General features: G+C 42.7%; 2 protein-coding genes across 4 annotated transcripts in view; both read left to right on the plus strand.

The window, feature by feature from the left end:
• The window catches only part of nhsa (Nance-Horan syndrome a (congenital cataracts and dental anomalies)), a 58,767-nt gene extending 48,045 nt beyond the window's left edge, over positions 1–10,722 (plus strand). For all 3 annotated transcript variants that reach the window (XM_046050187.1, XM_046050188.1, XM_046050189.1), the window contains exons 5-9: positions 570–762; positions 2,852–2,983; positions 3,652–6,501; positions 7,385–7,508; positions 7,586–10,722. In XM_046050187.1, coding sequence (XP_045906143.1) covers positions 570–762; positions 2,852–2,983; positions 3,652–6,501; positions 7,385–7,508; positions 7,586–8,216 — 3,930 coding nt within the window. In that variant the 3' untranslated portion in view covers positions 8,217–10,722. The remainder of the gene's footprint in view (positions 1–569; positions 763–2,851; positions 2,984–3,651; positions 6,502–7,384; positions 7,509–7,585) is intronic.
• The window catches only part of LOC123971410 (cytoplasmic FMR1-interacting protein 1 homolog), a 1,205,200-nt gene that overhangs the window by 898,518 nt on the left and 293,857 nt on the right, over positions 1–12,825 (plus strand). The gene's annotated exons all lie outside the window — the stretch shown is intronic.

Here is a 12,825-nt window from a genome sequence, read left to right on the forward strand (position 1 = left end):
TGGGAATTACTGTTTGTCACATTTCTGTCCTGTGCAGAGTGAAGGAGGAGTTTCTTTTTCTCAAAGCAGAATTAGTATTTATTCTGACATGTGATGTACAGTGTGTGACACTTGTTATTGATCTGACATTATTTCCTGTTTTTAAAATTCAGATTTTCCCCTTTGCGCACTTCATTTGCATGAAACCTAGTAGAGTAGATTCTTCGAGTGTTTGCTGTGCTTTCTATTCTCTGTCTCTAAAGCATGCTTTTCTATTACTTATCGAATTCTTTGCACTCGAACATTGAAACTCAGCTTCTGGATGGGCACGTGTATTGATCTGCCTCTGCTCTGACAGTAAGCAGTCTTTGCTGCAGTTTACTGAGACACAAATCTCTACATCTAGTCCCCAGCTCATTCCTAGACAAACACTTTTTTACACTTAGTATAATCCCTAAATTTAATCACTCTACTCTACACATTCCCCTTTCTGAAGCTGAGTTTGATCATTCTTAACTCTGCCGTACTATTTCTCACGTAATGCCACCTAATCCTAACAACCTAACCATGCAAATATCCATCTGTTGCAGGCTGCGCCCTCTGACCCCGACACTGACGGGGTGGCTCTAGGTCACCGGTCTAAGTTTCCCATCCTTAACATCCCCTCCACCCTGGACAAGCAGACTAACTGGTCTAAAGCCCTGCCGCTGCCCACCCCAGAGGAAAGAATGAAAACCAATTCCCAAGTCATCAACTCATGTGTCATCCCCATTAATGTGACTGGTAAATTTAAAGCACTCACTGTTTTATGTCTGAATCTGTTTATTGTGACAGGGCTGAGCTGTGGTGGAGTTTTCTTAAACGTCTTTGTTAGGAGAGCTCTTCATTCTGTCCCTCAGCAGTACTAGCTCTCTTTAGCTCGTTTGTAGCTTTACTTAAAGGAATAGTTTGACATTTTGGGAAAAACACTTTTTTTGTATTCCTGCCTAGAGTTTTTGATGCAAAGATTGATAGCACTGTCATGCCTGTATGTCCACAAGACAGTTAGCTTAGCAGCTAGCGTGGCTGTGTCCAGCTAGACCACCAGCCCCTTTTAGACTTAGTAAAAACCTAAGTCATTGCACCTGGAAAGAAAGCACCTAACACATAACACCACCACTTGGACATTTCTGTTTGTGCACGGATTAAACAAAGTAGATATAACGTTTTAATGAGTGAGCTTTAGAGGTGCTGGTAGGTGTATTTTTGAACTTTTGACCGCCAGGTTAGCTGTTTCCCCCTGTCTCCAGTCTGAACTAAGCTATCCATCACCTGGCCAAAGCTTCGATTAAGTGCACAAACATGAGAGTGATGCCAATCTACCAGACTCTTGGCAAGAAGGCGAAATAGTCTATTTCCCATGCTGTTAAACTATTCCTTAAACATTTACTGTTATTGTCTAAAGGATAATTTCGGTATTCTAAGGATCATTACAAGTGACTCCCGGTGACACCCTTAATTTTCAACAGGAAATAAGAGTCTCGCGTAAGGACAATTCTCGCTCTGAAATCTCACAAGAGAGTAGTTGCAGGAATACGACGGTGGAAGTCAGAGTTGCAGAGAGGAGTTTGTTGTGTTGAAATAAAACTCAAACAAACTCTTCTCCCTTGTTTCCACCGTCGTTTCCTGCAACAACTCACGAGATTTCAGAGCGAGAATTGTCCTTGAGCGAGGCTTCTGTTTCTGGTTAAAAACAAAAGTTGTCACCAGGAGTCACTAATTGGGATCCTTTCCATGCTGTTGTCAGACACCACGTATAACAGTCTGAGCCTGTCGGTGGCAAAAATAAGCACTTTGATGTAATTTTGACAGGCACATTTGCCCCGTAAGAATAGGTGACAGACACGGCTGCCAGCTGAAGCCATCTACTGCACAGATTCAAACCTTTTCGTATGTACTAGTCATTTCAACACCAAAATATGTAAAAACACTGCACACACTACTGCTCTCCTCATTGCTGAGATTTGGCACTCCTCTAATTGTTGTGGAGAGTTTACTTTCCCCATACGACAAACAAATTACAAAACAAATTAAAATATTTGTAAGAAATTTGGAAATTCTGCTATTAATTATAAAGCCTCTTCATTATCAAAGGCGTTAATGTTGCCACAGAGAATCACTCTCAAAGTGCAAGTCATGCTTTGTATTAACGTTCTTCCTCATGCTTCAGCGCTTTGTGCATGTGATTGCAAGGCAAGATGCTGTGACATGAATGCTAAGTAGTTGTGTCCAAATTGTTGAAAAGGCCTGCCCGACGTTATTTACCCTCGCTCACATTGACTCAAAAGCAGAGCTGTACGCCAGCACCGGCTGAGTCGGAGACAGTTGAGGGAAAAAATGCACATTGTAAGCAAAGTCCGGCGATTGCTATGGCGCTGAAAGGCCTGACCTGCTATCACATGATAGTCATAGTGTATGGTGAGGGAGAGGCAGGAAAACAGGGAGGGCACGCAGCAACACTGAAGCAGAAAGCAGGAATTTTCCTTTTTTTCCTTTGGTTAGTAAACCCATCAACATGACAACTCATTTTTGTCATGTGACTTTTGTTTTTGCATGTTTTGGGTAAAGGTAATTTCTTTGCTTTCCATTTCATGATCTGAGCTCATCAAGTAGTAAAAAACTCTGTATTCTTACTCCAGGCACCCAGTTTGTCGCACTGTGGCTTTAAGCTCCCTCAGATAACTGCTATTTTTGTAGACTATCTAATTTAGATCAGCCGAGTGTTACAGTTCTTTGTTGTTGTTTTTTTCACGAGACAGTGTGAGAGTTAAAGAAGGAATCGCTGCAGTTGCCACTAAACAAAGATTCCTCAGATGTATCGTCTCCGTTGCAGGGGTTGGCTTTGACAGAGATGCTAGTGTGCGCTGCTCGCTCGTCCACTCGCAGTCTGTGCTTCAGAGGAGGAGGAAGCTGAGGAGACGGAGGACTGTCGCCGGCGTTCCCAGACAGGTGCAGCAAGACTTAGGTATGTAACTCATTGTGACTTCATCATAAGACTATCCCTGTCAGTCACAAACACACGTGATATCTGACATTTTATTCAAGCCGCTTCTGTAGTAAAACAAAGTAAAACAAAGGGGATGTTTCTGTTATTTGCTGTAATGCTTTACACTTGGTGTCATGTCAACAAGAAGGGTTTAGTGTTAGGGGTCAAAATCATATGTTACATGTTTCATTGTAGAGACAATGTGGCTAATAGTAATACAAAGCAGTTCAGTACATTATATGTTATTAAATCTCCTCCACATCAGTATACTACAGAAGAAAAGCAGAATGGTCAGCTTTATAATGTGGCAATATAAATATGAGAAACATCCACTAGTGATAGGAGACATATTTTCAGTGTTAGTTTGTCCTGTTTTTTAAAGATATTTTTAGGGCATTTCATGCTTTTATCAGCCAGACGGCAGTAGAGAGATGACAGGAAATGAGGGAACAGAGAAAGATGGGGAATGACAGCAAAAGTTCCCACTGAATAATAAGATTTTATATGTTTGTATTATTGTGAAAAAAGACACCGAAATACAGAAATAAAAGTTTAAGGAACGCAATATAAATAAAGTGCACTCATCTCAGTTTTAATCTATAGTTTTTATATGTGCTTATTGTCCTTGTGTGCCTTTCATCTCCCAGATTCTGATGACTCTCCTGGTTCCAGAGAGCGGACAGTGATAGTTCATGCCAGCCTCGATATCACTCCCTCCAATGAGGAGCTGGCCAGCCATCTCAGCACAAGAGACTCAGGTTGCCAGACAGAAGACTTTTTGATCTCAGGAGCGCCGTCTCGGAGGAGGATCAGGGCCCAGAGAGGCCAGGGACTCTCCCTCTCCCTTTCCCACTCTGCAGGCAACATCTCCTCCCTGCCGGACAGCGCTGTGGCCATGTTTACCGCCTCTGTGGACGCACACCTGCGCTCCCGGAGTCTCCCCCGAGATGGAAGCCGGATGATAGACAACGGGCATAATGACAGCGACGATGAGGAGGAGCTTTCGCCCTTCGACACTGAGGACTTCTTGTCTGTACCTGGGGAGTTGATTCTGAAGGATGAAGGAGAGAGCACGGATGACCAGGCCATGTCTGAGCACCAGCTGGGCCTGAAGTACAAGCAGCTCTCAGAGAGTCCGGAGCGCAGCTGGATGGAGAAGACCAGATCCCAGCTGCCCAGGAAGGCCGACATGGGCAGCTGCGAGATCTCATCCAGTTCAGACACCTTCAGTAGCCCCCTCCACTCCGTTTCAGCAGCAGGGGTGCTGGGAGGCCAGATGGACCATAAGGACGACCACCAGTCCTCAAGTGGGAACTGGAGCGGAAGCAGCTCCACATGCCCCTCACAAACCTCAGAAACAATCCCCCCAGCAGCCTCTCCACAGCTGACGGGCTCCTCACACTGTGACTCTGAGCTGTCCTTAAACGCTGCCACTCACACTAACGATGACCAGACCAGCTTCCTACTGGACCACTACCCAGGCCTCAGGACCCAGCGGGCAGGCTCCTTCTCGTCCACAGCTATGGACATATTAGAGGAAGCAGGGGACAGCACTCCCATTGAGGGGGAGTGGAGTTACCCAGACCCTCCACACTCACAGGACTTCAGCCCTGAGCTGGGGAGAGAGGCTGAGAGCAGCCTGGGCTGCCCAAGCTTCACCAGCATGGCCACCTGTGAGAGCAGCTACTCTGACAAACCACCGTCGGAGAAAGCTGACACCGTCTCTCACTACTCAGTAGACACTGAAGGCTATTACACCTCCATGCACTTTGACTGCGGCCTAAAAGGTAGCAAAAGCTTCACTTATAACTATGCAGCCCCTGGCTCTGACTGCGGCCTGTCGGACTTAAGTGGTCACGTGACTTTGGGAAGACGCTGCCTCTCTTTAAGAAAACCAAAGGTGAAGCCGTCTCCGCCTAAGAGGAGTTCATCCTTAAGAAAAATATGCAGTGAGGGAAACATCCCTGACAAGAAAGAACCAAAGATTACTTGCGGGCAGCAACTTCCACCGTCTTCCAAGGAGAGGAAACTGCAGCTGGTTTTGCCTGGCTCTCCAGGTCATATAGAAAACTCTTCACTGGTCAGAGAGCCCCTTGTGGTCTGGGGGGTTCAGGGCTCAGCTGATCTACCTGAGTTTGGCGTGTTTAGCTCCACAGATGCACATTCCTTTAAGGATGAGGGGGTTGTACAGTCAGACTATGCAGATCTGTGGCTCCTGAATGATTTAAAATCCAGCGATCCTTACCGATCTTTGTCAAACTCAAGCACAGCAACAGGTACAACTGTTATCGAATGCATCAAGTCACAAGAAAGCTCTGAGTCCCAGACGTCCCAGTCTGGCTCCAGAGCCACCACCCCCTCACTTCCATCAGTGGAAGGAGACTTCAAGCTAACGTCTCCAGAGAAGCTGGCAGGCCTGGCCAGCCCATCCAGCGGCTACTCCAGTCAGTCAGAAACCCCCACCTCCTCATTCCCCTCAGCCTTCTTTCCTGGACCACTGTCGCCATCCAGTGGCAAGAGGAAGCCCAAAGTCCCGGAGAGGAAGTCGTCTCTTTCGACGCTGTCACTGCAGTCGCTCTCCTGCAGGGATGGAGCCACCTCGAAGAGAGACCTGGAGCTGCCAATAATCCCTCCCTCACACCTCGACTTAAGTGCCCTTCCTAGTGTCGGCAACAAGGCTTCAGCTTACAGGAACCAGATTCAAGCCCTTCACCAAAACAAACAAAAAGCTGCATTGTCAGCCAAACCTATAGCGCCCTCTAACTCAGAGGTGTTTAATGCCCATTCCATGTCCATCACACCCACGGTGCTGCACTCAGTACAGCTCCGATCCATCAGTAAGGAATGTGAAGGAAGTCATGAGTACAAAACAACTTCCAGACTCAAATGTCCGGCTGTGAACCTAACTAGCACTCTTTCCTGTAGTAAACCCTTAGAGCTTAAGAGTCCCCTGTTACATAACTCTCATCAACATCACACACCCTCGAAGGGGTCGTGTGAATCTGTGTTTACCTCAAATGAAGAGCTTGCGGAAGGAGAAGCAGCATGTCAGAGTGAGACGAGGACAAAGCAGGACAGAGAGGCTCCTTTGGAGGGTACGACGGTGTTCCGGCTGCAGTCAGAGCCATCATTAGAAATCCCCGAGAGGAGTACTAGTCATGAAGGAGAGACGTGCAGAGGGTCGGTGGAAACGCATGTCTGCTTTGGAGACTGCAGCTCGCAGTCGGGGCCTTTACAACAGCAAAGAACTGAGTCGTCTGAAGAAGAAGAACTGTGTCAGATAAAACCAGGTCCTCCTCTTTCTGTTCAGCACAGTTCACCCGAGATATCCAACGGTAATGATAAAGAGCCTGCTACTAACTGCCAATCAGAGACGTTGCAAGGGAGTTTCATCAGTGATGAAGGTAGCACAGAAGTGGAATGTGAGTCGTCAGGTGTTTCAGCCGAATGTGCCTCTCAGGATGGCAAGGAGGAGACAGAGGATTACTTCAGTAAAGGTAAATTGTTGCTGTCTCTATCACTGCTGCATGGTATATTTGTTATGATCCTTGACATTTGTGGTCATGTACAGCAGAGATTCCCAACCCCCAGGACACAAACCGTTACTGGGTCTTAGAGCATTTGCTATTTTCCTGTTTAGTTTCATTATAATGTCCTTCTCGCAGGTTTTGTACATTGTGTAGAGCAACATGGGATCCGCCTCCTAGGGGATCGCATGATAAATCTGAGGACTAATATGACTAACAGGATAGGATTAAAGAAAGACAAAAAAGAAAATATTTCTGCCACATAACGTCTTCAAGCGTCTCCATCCAAGTCCAGTTGCCCTTTATTTAACCCTCCTTGGAATCCAAAAACCAAAATGTTATATTTTATTTTAAACCGATGCTTTTCTGACCTTTTTTGTTTCAAATTACTCTGTGGATAGAAAATTACAGTTTTGATGATTGTTAAAGTTCTTGAAAACTTGGCTTCAGTCTTATTTCCCTATAACAGTAAATGTTCATGACTAAATAATCAACAATCAAAGTAAAACATCTCAGTAAAAAAACTTCTTTAGGTATTATTTATTGAGAGTTTATACACACACAAAAACCTCTCTGTTTCCTGCGGTGAGTTTGTGCTGCATTTGTATGTTTTATATCATTTTTAATGAGTGTTTCTGGGTTTTGCAATTTTACTTGGGCTATTTTCCGTCTTTAAAGATGAAACAAATATTTAATTAGTCTAAAGAGTGGTGGGCTTTTGATTAATAATGTTAATCATTAGCTGGGTACTGATTCTTTTTAAGTGGTCACATGTTAGAAACACTGGTAACCACTGGTGTAGAATATACGGTGCATGCAGTGTATTTAAATGTTGCCTGGTTTCTGTTAACAGACTCTACACCCAGTGATAGTGCACTGTCCCCTCTGAGTGACGAGTCCAGGCCAGAGGAAGACAGCGTGTTTCTGTCACCCACCAAAGCTCGGACCACTGAAGATCTGTTTGCTATGATACACAGGTAAGCAGTTTGGATTGCAGCCTCTTTGTCTCCGCTTTACGTTTACAGAGATTCTTAACTGGATTCTTCATGTTCAGGTCCAAAAGGAAAGTGTTGGGCAGGAAGGATTCCACTGAGTTGGGTGTGAGGAACCGCCTCAGTGCTTCGTCGGGGAACACACCACCCAGCAGCACTGTGAGCTCCCCCGTCTCGCTGGTGTCACCCTCCTCTGCTGTGACCCCACCAGGCCTGCACAGAGCCCCCGGGCCCATCTACAGGAACGCAAAGAAGTCCAGCACCTCCAACGAGGAGTTCAAACTGCTGCTGCTTAAAAAGGGCAGCCGCTCGGAATCAAATTACCGCATGTCTGCTACAGAGATCCTCAAGAGCCCCATCGCTCCTAAATTTCCCGGAGATTTCCTAACGGAGTCACCCAGACAGCCCGAAGAGCCCGCCTCCCCCCTGCAGCAACAGCAATATCCGTCAGGACCGGATCAGCTCTCCAGCCCTTACCCCAAAGCCAACGCAGAGGGCTTCTCCCCGAAATCCTTCCCCACATCTGCTGCTTCCAGACAGGGCCGCTCCAGAATTCCCCCGCCCGCTAACAGCAGCCGTTACAGCATGCGCAGCAGACTGTACTCAACGCCCATGCAGGCGATCTCTGAGGGCGAGACGGAGAACTCAGACGGAAGTCCTCATGACGACCGCTCATCACAGGGCTCTACGTAGTAAAACAGAGTAGAAAGTGTCAAAAGTTATGAAATTATTCTGTTAGTTCACAGTAAAACTAATGGACCAGAGGGAGTTATAATATATATGAGGTGTGGTGAGGGCAGGAGCATTGATGAAGATAATGTGGTTTACAGAACATTAGGGTTAATGGCTTAGCTTGTTTTTCTGTGGCTACTTTAAACATTTTTACCTGTGTTCAGAAATGTTTTATACATGCTGTATGTCTAAGAAATATCCTCATGATATGAACACTTTTATGAACACATTAGAAACAGGGAACCAGATTATTAAGCATCTGCATTCTGTAGAAACATATGCTTGATGAACAGGCTTACATGGTTCTATTATTTGCTTAGTTTGTGTCACGCACACCCATCTGGTTGCCTTCCTTAAGCCCTTCTACAGTATGTTAATGTTAAATCTTAGCTGTTCTGCTGTTAGATTTCTCTCCAGAATAAAAAAAATATATCACAGTTTGATATTTTTATCAGTATCCTGTTAAAATAGAAAATATTTATTGGATTAACTTTATGTATTCTGTGAATACCTATGCAATTAGACACAATTTTTACATTTCTTCAAGCCATCAGGACTAACACTGTGTGAGAAACAGCAGAGGACGAAAATGTGAAGCCTCAATGCGTCAATTCATATTGATGATGATCCTTTTCAAAGTATATTGTAAATGATATCAAAGATACCCTGTTATCACAATATTTTAAAATTCTCATGCAATACGATGAGTAATTAGAGGGTGAGACAGGAAATGTCAAAGTTGACAATCTTAGGAGACGAGAAGGGAGGAGGTGTTAACATGGGAGATGAAAAAGTGATCAAAGGGTCGGAGGTTGTGAAATAGGAGAGCTGTAAAAGAATAAGGAGGAGGGTTTTTAAAAAAGTAATAATGGTCATTTCTGGTTTGCTGACTTGGTGTGTTTATGAATTGTTGAAAGAGGCAAGTGGAAAGTGTTCTGGAGGATCAAATATACCTTATTTTACTCTGCTCAGCGAGAGACAACAAGTGGCGAAGCAGTTTGGGCCTCAGCAGGTTGAGTGTTTTTGTGAGGTTTTTCAGTTTTGATGGAGGATGTAAGGTTACATTTGGAGCCAGGTTATTGTCTGTGATGAAATGAGAACATTCTGGATTTCTTTATGTGGCATTTGCTGCTATTTTGTACCAAATGCTTGTCTATTTTATTCCCCATCAGAATCCAACCTGCTATGGCTTCATATTTTCTGTGTCGCAACAATCTAAATATATTTATTTTTTTAACTGACGCAGAAAATCTCTGTACACTGCCTGATTTGGTTTACACCTTTAAAAAAAAAAACTAAAACTGAAATCTTTGGATGGAAGCATGCAATGAATTGCTGGTATTATTAATAACATAGTTTATTCAGATACTTATTTTGTTGATAAGAGACCCATTTTAAATCTTATTTCAGACACTGGTTGCAGAGACAAATATGGAAAGCAACTCATTAATGTCATTAAAAGATGGCACGTACAGTCATAAGCTACAAGTGAGATTTTAGTTGTAACCCTGCCACCCTGAGTCTTTTAGTTTTTTGTCCCACATATTCACAACAAAATTATATATGGTGTTTATCACAGTGATGGTACTGTCACTACCATTATGCAAAAATGAGTCTATGTAGCCATTTTTCCCTGTGGAAGACTTATTGGTACACTGTAAATATCAACTTCATTTTGGCCTTAATAATAATCCATACTAATGCAACGTCATGTTATGTAACAGGGTAAACAATGGGTTATGTCTGTGAACCTTCATTCCAGTCTCTCTCTCTCTCTCTCTCTCTCTCTCTCTCTCTCTCTCTCTCTCTCTCTCTATATATATATATATATATATATATATATATATATATATTCCATACTCCTATACTAGTTCTTTTTGCACTGATAAAGTGATATTTGTGAAGTTTAATTTGTCTCTTGCTGTATCTGGAGAGACCTTTACAATGAGATAATTGATTTTCCTTAAATAATATCCACACTCTGAGTACACTATAGGAGTGGACTAGATGCTTCTGCCAAAGGCTAGAACGTGCATGATAGTGTCATCCAACTGTTTTTCCTCTTCTCGTCAACGTGTCTGAAACATTCTTGAAAACATAAAACCAACACTAAAGAAGAATTACAGCGTAACTTATGGTACTAGATGCATTTCATTTGGACTTCAGATCAACCTCTACATACTGTAGCTATCAGCTTTGTAATTTTTTGTATAAACTTGTGAATACAATAACTTTTGGAACTGTCACAAAGGTTGTTGAACTGTTTCTTATGTAAAAAAAAAAAGTTTACATTCATTTGAAACCTTTGTATATTTTTGAGCTGTGGAACACTTTGTCTTGTATTTATTTTTTAGTAAGCATTGTGGAAGTCCCATAGTAAATCCTATCAAAGCCAAGTGCTAGCACAACAGGCTGCTTAGCAAATGTGTATAAAAAAGACAAATAAATGTGACTGCTTTGAAAATTACTCTTTGGATCAGTGGTGATGTTAATAGTTCTTGTTTAAAATCTGTTTATTTTCAGCCACAAGTGTATGAGGACAATATATCATGATTTACTGTAACAGAAGATATTACATTAGCTGTGGTTCCAGTGGTATAATACGGGGGTTTTCAAAGTCTGGGACTGTGGGCCTCCCCTGAGACAAAGCTTGGAAAAAGGTGCCCCCTCACCCCCTCTTAGTTTACGTGGTTAGTTTCTCTCAAGCGCTAGATGCCTAAGGGATCATGATTATGTTATTTGACGCCATAGACACTAAACAACTGAGCCAAGATAACCTCTAATATTGCTGTTTGATATAATTTCAGACTTCACCAAATACATAAAAAGAGGTCTGTCTAAAGGCATTTACTGCTTCTGATTCTGGGAAAGTGGGAAAGAGTAAAATTCCCCCAAACTACTGTATCTCTGAACTATCTCTTAATAATCACACCCCGTTAGGATATGCTATGAAATCTCCTTTTAATAGCTAATGTAATATTTTTTCACTGAACGTCCCCTGGATCAGTTTGGAGGACCCTGGGGAGGCCCACCTTTATAAAATATGATGCATTGTTATCCTGTTATTGATTAAACCACCCAAAACTATTTGAAATAGCTTATTAGCTATTAAATTAGCTCCAGCTCGACCAGCTACAACAGTAAAATGCCACCTACACCCTAATGCATAACAATCTAATAAAATATAACAATCACAGGGGCCATTTCTCAGCTTTGAGTACTTCCAGTACATTTTGCAGGTAATACTTGCCATTTTCAATAAAGTGTGTTTACAGCGTGGTGTTGCTACCTATACTTCATTAAAGTATCTGAATACTGAATACTTCCTCCATATAAATAAAATGCCATATTCATATTCAGAGCTCACGTTCCTTACTGGACTGCAGTGCCAGCTTTGTGTTCAAGAGATGGCGCCATATCTTACAACAAAACCAGAATGTAAAAAGTAATGGTTTCACAGGATAGTAGAATTAGAAAAAGACATTATAAATTAAGTATATTAAAGATTCTGTGCATGAACAATTGGAGAACATAGTCACATAAATTCATATCCAAACCATAGTTTTCTTTCTTAACAGATTGAAATGGCAAGAAATAAGAACCTTAGAAGTAGAGGCTTATTTTGAATCACAAAAATGGCACAGCAGCCATTCATTTAATATGAAAACTAGAGAGTGTTTAAATTGGTGGTAAATTGATATTGATATTGTCCTGAAACAACACAGCTGAGATTTGTTTTTTGTTTTTTTTAAACATTTTAAGTATGAACTGCTTCCTCTCTACCTAACAGGCTCAAGGCTTAGCTGTAGTTATCAACATGTCATCTCTGCATGTGTTATGTCATTTTCATGGTCGTGTTCCAGCTCCAGTCAGTGTGAATTCTCTTTGTTCCTCTTGCTAACGTCAAACGGGCCTGTGACAGACAAAAACGCCTTGTTCTCAGTCGATGCATGTCGACTGAGCTGAGATTGTGAGTGAAGAGGGAAAAAAAGGTAAACAAAGCCCTGGCCTGTTTGGCATCCCAAGTGGGTACCCATCAAAGGACACAGTGACCCTGAACCCTGACCCAGATTAACATTAGGGACAGGATGCATTGGTGTGAGAAATAAAGTATTTTCATTCTCAAGAGAAAGATATGAGATGTATCACAAGTAAGCAATGTGCCCAGATGGAGAACAAAATGGAACTATGATGATTTGAGGTAGGCGCCTAATTGTGAAGAATGATCCTACAAGCTTTGATGGTGGTTGACCACAGAGATGTCTTTCATGTCTCTTTCAGTGTTTGTCTGTGTTTTGTACAGCAGGCTTTGTGTCATCATTTGCGCTCTTGCTCTAATGACAGTACAGCAGAAATTGTATAGGCCTTAAAAGCGAATGTCAGCGCAATGTGACTTCTATCATTGTCAGATTATGAAGAACTTGGACAAAGGGAAATGAAAACCTTCAAAAGAACACACACAGCTTCTCAGCACTCACTCACTGCGGACGTAAGGGACTACGGAAATTATCACATGGGTGGGGGAGTGGGAAAAGATTAGAGGGAGGGTAATGTCATTTTTATTTTATTT

The sequence above is a fragment of the Micropterus dolomieu genome, linkage group LG05 (genome assembly GCF_021292245.1).
Source record: "Micropterus dolomieu isolate WLL.071019.BEF.003 ecotype Adirondacks linkage group LG05, ASM2129224v1, whole genome shotgun sequence".
NCBI lineage: Eukaryota > Metazoa > Chordata > Actinopteri > Centrarchiformes > Centrarchidae > Micropterus > Micropterus dolomieu.